General features: G+C 45.9%; 1 protein-coding gene across 3 annotated transcripts in view; it reads left to right on the forward strand.

Moving 5' to 3' along the window:
* Window positions 1-7,916, forward strand: part of HNRNPF (heterogeneous nuclear ribonucleoprotein F) — an 18,519-nt gene extending 10,603 nt beyond the window's left edge. For all 3 annotated transcript variants that reach the window (XM_008563193.1, XM_008563191.1, XM_008563192.1), the window contains exons 2-4: window positions 214-355; window positions 2,321-2,379; window positions 5,996-7,916. In XM_008563193.1, coding sequence (XP_008561415.1) covers window positions 6,047-7,297 — 1,251 coding nt within the window. In that variant the 5' untranslated portion in view covers window positions 214-355; window positions 2,321-2,379; window positions 5,996-6,046 and the 3' untranslated portion in view covers window positions 7,298-7,916. The remainder of the gene's footprint in view (window positions 1-213; window positions 356-2,320; window positions 2,380-5,995) is intronic.
* The last annotated feature ends 258 nt before the right edge of the window (window positions 7,917-8,174 follow it).

Consider the following 8,174-nt stretch of genomic DNA (forward strand, 5'->3'; position numbering starts at 1 on the left):
CCGCCCCACCCGGAAGCGCCCGCGCAGGCCCCGGAGCGGTTCTTCCTGCAGGCCGCGATTGCCCCGGCGGTTGCATCGCCAGGAGGATGCCGAGGAACGCCGTCCCCTGGTTCCCGCACCTCAGCTGTGCTTCCCGCCAAAACGCTAGCGGCGCGCCTGCCGCTTCCACTCTCCGGGAGAGCTTTCGCCCGGCCACTCGAATTTTCATTTCAGGTGCAGAACAAACGGAGCACGCACTTGGACTTTCCCCGGAGCCCTCTGCGTTGTTAAGCCTCGGGTGAAATTGGGGGGTGTGTGGCTGTGAGCCGCGGCGCCTGCTGGATGAAAATAGAAACCAGTCCTGCTCTCCGCGGTGGTAAGTCTTAGAGCGAAAAAGTCCACGGCAAAGTCCCGAGGCCGCGGCCCCTGTGTACTTTGGTTTCAGGGTAGAACTTTGTGAGCAATTAAGACACTTCCTGGCTGTATGCCTTAAAATACACTTTAAAAACGAAGGGAGGAGCGGGCTCCTGGTGAAAATGATCGAGGGGCATCTTCAGACCACAGAGATGTGTAGAGGAGGGTGAAGCCCTGGTCCCACCCTACCTCTTGTCCTGAACAAAAAAGATAGGTGGTGCTTTTAAATCGCCCTGTTTACTGTTCGGATAAAACCGAGCTAGTCCTAGCACTCAGAGACACACCCTGTTTATCTTGATGGGATCTACCTGAAGGCAAGGTAAATCCCGTCTAACAAGTCTCACGGTGCTGGAGAGCATATTCTATTGAGCTTGTTAGAAATGCAGACTGGGGCCGGCCCAGTGGCGCACTGGATAGTGCGCCGCTTGGGAAGCGCGGTGGCGCTCCCATCCGAGGGTTCAGATCCCATATACAGACCGGTTCCCGCTCACTGGCTGAGCGAGGCGCGGGAGCAACACCGAGGTTTGCGATCCCGTTGCCGGTCCCCGGTCCGGTACGGGGGCAACACTGAGGGTTGCGATCCGTTGCCGGACACGGAAAAAAGACAAAAAAAAAAAAAGAAATGCAGACTGTCAGCCCCATCCCAGGTCTATGGTTTTGGAGTCTGCATCTTAATAAATTCCCTTGGTGATCGTTATGCACACGTTTGGCAACCGCTTATCTAAAACTTGGCTGGCTACACAGTCAAGTCACCTGGGGATGTTGTGCAAAGTCCTCCCAGCTGCTCCCAATACTGTTAAGGCAGGCTCAATAGGGCAGGACCCAGGAGCAGTATTTTTTTAGTGCTCCCCAGCAATTGCAGAATGTGCCAGCAGTGAGACCGGGCTGTTCACAGGTGTCTCTTTACTGTTAGTGTGCCCACAGTTCACAGGTCTTGTCCGAATGGGGTAAGGTGTGTCCGGCTGCCAGTTTGCCTGACCCCAGAGACGCCCCAGGTCTTGGTCTTCGGAGCGCATAGGAAGGAGCTGGGCGCTGGTATAACCGAGGACAGATGTGGATCAGATCATTCAGATGTCTGGGTTCCATCCTTTAGATTCTGTTTCCCGGGAGGCAGAGGCAAGGGAATAGGAATGGTTGAAGCCTCTTGTTCACGGTGTTTTAAACCAGATCAGCGGGTTTCCTCATAACTAATGCCTTCCATTTGTACAGGGCCCTCCTCACCCACCAAACGGTTAAAGACAACAGGTTCAGCACAAAAAACTGACTTTCTCAGTTTGATATTTCCAAAACTAAGAAGGTAGCTTGCACTGAAGTATTCTATAGATTCCAGCCCTGTTAGGACTGGGTCCTTTAAGGACAGCTATATCACATGGCTGTTTGTGATGGTAGTGACTATGGTTTTTCCTACCAAAAAACATATTTGAACATTTCTTCCCCTCATCCTCTGTAAACTAATTGTGAGATCAAATAATGTTCAGGAGAAATGTTACTAAATAAAACTGGGAGTGTCTCCGCACTGCCCCCTGAGGGGTTTTGTAAATTGTAGGTCAGGCTGAACAAACACTTGCCCAACACAGTGAAGTCCCAGCGACCACCCCCACCCCTCCTGCTCTGCCCTGCCCCCACCCTCAAGATTTAAATTTCCTCCACTCAAGAGTTCTTTGTGTAGAATACAGACTCAGGAAATCAGTAAGTCTCATCAAGGCAAATTGGGTGTTTCCCTCCTGTTGTCTGCTGTATTACCCTATGAAAAGATTTAGGATAGACTGGGTAAGATATTTTAATTATTTTAACCCAGGGGCGTTTGGAAGGGATTTCCAGCAGCTGGAGGAACTCCCAGCCCAGTCCTGGGGATCCACCCTCTCCTGCCACTTCAATGGATGCTGGAGAGCTTATGTCCTTAAGTCAGTATTGCTATGTTTTCTAGGACAATTCGTTACCTACCAGAGTGTCCCCCACTGAAGGCATCCGTGGTGGTTTTTCAAGGTAAGCTATTTTAACAGAAGTCATTTTTTCCCTTTCTTATTTTTGATTTGTTACATTCAAGCAGATGGGAATTTTCTTTGGAGCCTGAATTTCCAAAAAAATAAATAAATAAAATAGCACTAGCTTTAAATATAACTTTGAGCAGAACTACACAACACTCTTCAACTGTGTTTTAGTTAATGAAACTTCTGATAAATGGAAGAGAAAACTAATTCTGAAAAATAAGCAACAAACGTTTTCAGTGTAGACATGTGTTCGACAAAGAATGTACTTTTCACCTTACATTTAGAGAGAAAATCACTTTGTTTCTGAAACTTTTTTTTTTGGAAGCTGGCAGGGATGAAACATTTTGTCAAACAGAACATTTCTGATATGTATGTTAGTAGCAGGGATTTTGAGTAATTCTCAGACAAAGCATTTGTGTTTCATACTTCTTATATGTTCTTTTCAGCCAAGCTAGGCTGCTGCATTCTTAAGGAAGATGTTGAGGTGTTGACCCCACATGGCCAGCTGTTAATCCCTTGCTAATCTTGTGCCTGCTGTGCCTGTCCTGTGCTGAGGGTGGGGTCCCAGTGGCCAACAAAACAGTAACCCCAGTGGGCTCCCAGTGTAGTTTTGAGGACTTTCTTTTTCCTTATTTGAAGACAACTTTTAAACAAATCACAGCAGGAGTGCTGTGTGGGTGTAGAACCAAGAGATTTCCTTTGTGAGGAAAGGGAAGACCTTTTGGAGAGGTGGTGTATTGATCTGAGACTTAAAGGATTAGCAGGATTTAGCTAGATGGAAGGTTGGGCAGAGTATATTTAGAGAGAGAGAATTACCATGTGTGTCAGCCATGTGTGTTAAACATGTGTGTCACATCCCAGAGGGAGCAAAGAGCCTGGCCCATTCCAGGCACCCAGGAGAAAAAAGAACAAAGGAAGTGATGTGAGCTAGACAGGAGTGTTACAGCCTAAAGTCAGCCAGGTCAAAGGACCCTGTTAGTCCTATGGTCCTTGTTCTGAGGCCAGTGGGAAGCCACTGAGCACTTAAGAGAGGACAGTGACACATTTCACAAGAACAGTTACTTGAGCTGTGGATCAGGTAGCAATAAGGGCTAGCCTTTACGCTTGGAGAACTTCAAACATGAGATGAAGGTAACCTGGAATAGACTGTTTGCACTAGAATTAGAAAGAAACGTGGGGAAGTAAAAAGGACCTGAGAAATAGAAGGTTATGAGAGAAACACAGAAGGAAACGACAATTAGCTAATTCACATTACAGAGGAAGGAATTGTGTTCCTACTCTGCCAGGCAGTGTGTTGGGGACTGAGTTTAGGGCTGTGAGAAACCTCTGTTGTTGAGGAAGTCAAGAGGCAATGAATAGGACTTAGGAGTAAGGGCCCTGTGGAAAATGGGGTCACCCCAGAGAGTTGATGATTAGATTGGATTTGAGAGAGCAGTTCAAGGATTACTTCAGTTTTCTTCTAGAGCTTCCGGGTGCAGGTGAGGCCTTTCATGTTGCAGTTGGAAAGCTGTAAGAAGAAAAGTGCCCAGTTTATTGCGGTACAGACGATGAGCTGTGGAGTAGAGTTGTATATACCAGTTTAGGCCTCAGGGAACCTAAGGTTGGGAACGTGGGTGTCCTGAGCCCAGAGATGATTATAGAACGCCAGGGAACAGGTGGGGTGACCTTGAAGAGGACTGGGCTCCCTGTAGGGATACAGGGAGTGGTTGAGGAAGGACTCTGGGAAAGAGTGCCTAAGGAATTCACAGGAAAACCAAGAGAGAGTTGCATCATGGGAGTGAAGTGGGGAGAAGGTTTCTGGGAAGGAATGGTTCAATCCCGTTGTGGGAACAAGTAAGATGAAAGTAAGAAAACTTTTGCTCTCTTGTAAGTGGAGGAGCAACTGGAGGTGAGGCTGGCCAGACATCTGAAGGGCTGTGGTAGGATTGTAGGTGTCATTGACAGCTTGCTCTAAGGTTGGCAACTGTGATTTTCTACAGTAGTTCCTAACTCCAAACAGCTTTATTTGCATGTGTGACCGTGTCGTCCCCCCCGCCCCAAACATTTGAGAATATCTGGAAGCATTTTTGGTTGTCATCATTGGGGTTGGGGGTGCTACTGGCATCTAGTGAGTAGAAACCGGGGATGCTGCTAAACATTTTAGAATTTGTTGGCATATCCCACACAACAGAGTTGTTTCTGGTCCAAAATGTCACCTGTGCTGAGGCTGAGAAACCCTAGCACCATTTTGCCTGACTGTACAGCTGAGCCACTCAGTACAGCCATGGAATAGTCAGATACTTGAAATCTTCCAGAGCTTTAATTTTACTAATACTACAATAAAGAGAAGTACATACAAGTTCCACTTATTGTGAGGGAGGACTGAAATGATACATGAGGGCTGTGCTGGATCCTGAGAAGAGAGGAGGGAAAGGGGCCGTCGATAAGAATGTTGAGGTCTCTGTGAAGGAGGATAGCAGTTGTGGTGGAGGCAGGAGGATGTGATTACATGGGGGGATTTCCGCAGTGTCGCTCTTAGACTTTAGGAAGTTATTGGTGACAGCATTGCCCAAGGAGGCTCATGGGGAATGGTGAGGTCATTGGAGTTGGAAAGGAGTCCAGGAGAAAATGGTAGGTAGATTATAGGTTATGCTCATGGGCATTGACCTCCCCATCCAGAAGTACAGCTGGACCTAATTCTGGTAACAGAACTTGAATGAAGTTTTTATGAGTGAGGAGCATGACCAGGATGTTGGGCAAAAACAATACAACAAATAGTGCCTGGCCTGACTGGGCATTGGGAGTGGAGAAGCCCAGGAAGCCCCCGCCCTGATCCTAGGATCCTAGACCCATCACCCAGAGAGACATAATAAAAACTTGGTCAGGTGCCCCAGGAGGAGAGTCTGAGCTGTTAGCTCATACTAAAATGATTCTACTCATCTGAGTCTACACCAGACCATAGAGATAACAAGAATGTCATTTGTACACCTGGTTAGAATTAGTATACTGAAGAATTAAAAGACATCTGCATGTCCCCCAGTTAACCATGTAACGGCGCAAATGAGACAGGTCCAAGTTAAGGTCTCCTTCCTTTTATGTTACTGATATGTTAGTACATCTCAACTGTTTCTTCCAATTCTGAGAAATTCTTGCTCCTTTTGAATATTGCGTCCAAATTCTTCACCCCTCCCTTCTAAAACCTATGATAATTAGCCACTAGAACTTAGAGTTGCCTTTTTTGTTTGTTTATTTTTGTTTTGTTTTGTTCTGTTTTTTTGGTGGCTAGTGTATTCAGGTTTCTGAACCTTCGAGAATTTATAGTTTCTAGTTTGTGGACTGGCCTTTCCAAATCATTATTTTCCTTTCCAAATTTTATTCTCCATTTTATTTGTCTTTTTTCTTAAGACCCCCTAATTCCCTCTAATTGTTATTCACTCTATGGGTTATATCATATCATTTTTTATAAGAGACTTTGGATTGAATCTATGCTCAAGTGTATTTGGTATATTTCTCAATGTCTTATTTTATTCATTCTTACCTTCCTCACCTGTAAATAGGGAAAACAATATTTACTGCATATTCTTGCTTTGCATATTAAATGAAAAATTACCTAATGTTCACTTTCTTTGCAGCCACGAAAAACTGCACCCAGACTTGTCTGACATCTGCCCTGTCACGTGTCCATGATGCTGGGCCCTGAGGGAGGTGAAGGCTTTGTGGTCAAGCTCCGTGGCCTGCCCTGGTCCTGCTCTATTGAAGATGTGCAGAACTTCCTATCTGACTGCACAATTCGTGATGGGACTGCAGGTGTCCATTTCATCTATACTAGAGAAGGCAGGCAGAGTGGTGAGGCTTTTGTTGAACTTGAAACAGAAGATGATGTAAAAATGGCCCTGAAAAAAGACAGAGAAAGCATGGGACACCGGTACATTGAGGTATTCAAGTCCCACAGAACCGAGATGGACTGGGTGTTGAAGCACAGTGGTCCCAACAGCGCCGACACTGCCAACGATGGCTTCGTCCGCCTTCGGGGACTCCCATTTGGATGCACAAAGGAAGAAATTGTTCAGTTCTTCTCAGGGTTAGAAATCGTGCCAAATGGGATCACTTTGCCTGTGGACCCCGAGGGCAAGATTACAGGGGAAGCTTTTGTGCAGTTTGCCTCGCAGGAGTTAGCTGAGAAGGCTCTCGGGAAGCACAAGGAGAGAATAGGGCACAGGTATATTGAAGTGTTCAAGAGCAGTCAGGAGGAGGTTAGGTCATACTCAGATCCCCCTCTGAAGTTCATGTCTGTGCAGCGGCCAGGCCCCTATGACCGGCCTGGCACAGCCAGGAGGTACATTGGTATCGTGAAGCAAGCAGGCCTGGAGAGGATGAGACCTGGTGCTTACAGTGCGGGCTATGGAGGCTACGAGGAGTACAGTGGCCTCAGCGACGGCTATGGCTTCACCACTGACCTGTTTGGGAGAGACCTCAGTTATTGTCTCTCAGGCATGTATGACCACAGATATGGAGACAGTGAGTTCACCGTGCAGGGCACCACCGGCCACTGTGTTCACATGAGGGGGCTGCCATACAAAGCGACCGAGAATGACATTTACAACTTCTTCTCTCCACTCAACCCTGTGAGAGTCCACATTGAGATCGGCCCTGATGGAAGAGTGACGGGTGAAGCAGACGTTGAGTTTGCCACTCACGAAGAAGCCGTGGCAGCTATGTCCAAAGACAGGGCCAACATGCAGCACAGATACATAGAACTCTTTCTGAATTCGACTACAACAGGGGCCAGCAACGGGGCTTACACTAGCCAGGTGATGCAAGGTATGGGGGTGTCCGCAGCCCAGGCCTCCTACAGCGGCCTGGAGAGCCCAGCGGTGAGTGGCTGTTACGGGACCAGCTACAGTGGTCAGAACAGCATGGGTGGATACGACTAGCTTTGTAGGAGCATTGAAGTTATTTCAGTCAAATTTTCACAGGCAGCCAATGAGCAGTGAAGAGCAGTTCTAACTCTAGAGGAAGCTGGGGGACCCATTTCGCACCATTAGTTTGTGAAATCTGGACTAAAAGATTACCTCTTCAGTGTTTTCTCATGCAGGCTTTTCTTCTAGCATGTGATAGTGCGTAAGCTAAAACTATTTTCAGCTTTTCTCAATTAACATTTTGGTAGTAGTCTTCAGTGATGTTATCTGAGTTTAAAAAAGTTTAAGTATGTTAAATGTGGATCTTTCACACCGCATCACAGTGAACACTTTGGGGAGATGTGCTTTTTTGGAAAACTCAAAGGTGCTAGATCCCCACTTCAAAGACAAACTTTTCTCATGCTGGTTCATTCTCGTTTATATTTTCATTTAAAATCTTTTAGGTTAAGTTTAAGCTTTTAAAAGTTAGATTTGAGAATTGAGACACAATACTAATACTGTAGGAATTGGTGAGGCCTTGACTTAATAGCTTTCTTTGTACTGTGATTTCTTTTGGGTGTATTTTGCTAAGTGAAACTTGTTAAACTTTTTGTTAACTAAATTTTTTCTTAAAATAAAGAGTTTTTCACGATGACTGGCGTAGACTGTCTACTCAGCAAAAGATAGCAAAACAGTGGGTGGTGGCAGAGAATTCATTTTAACTCTACTTAGTATGAACTTGAAAATGATTTAACCTTTCATTGCTTATTAAAAAGAAAGTGATTTAGTACATCAAATCTTTTATCTCCCTTGTATTCACACAATGAAGCTTAAGTAAAAGACTAGAAAGAGTTAAATATACGAATGGTGGAAATGGTGGCCAAAAGTGCATCCTGGGAAGTATGAAATGGAA

Source organism: Galeopterus variegatus, unplaced genomic scaffold (assembly GCF_000696425.1).
Source record: "Galeopterus variegatus unplaced genomic scaffold, G_variegatus-3.0.2 Scaffold12810, whole genome shotgun sequence".
Classification (NCBI taxonomy): domain Eukaryota; kingdom Metazoa; phylum Chordata; class Mammalia; order Dermoptera; family Cynocephalidae; genus Galeopterus; species Galeopterus variegatus.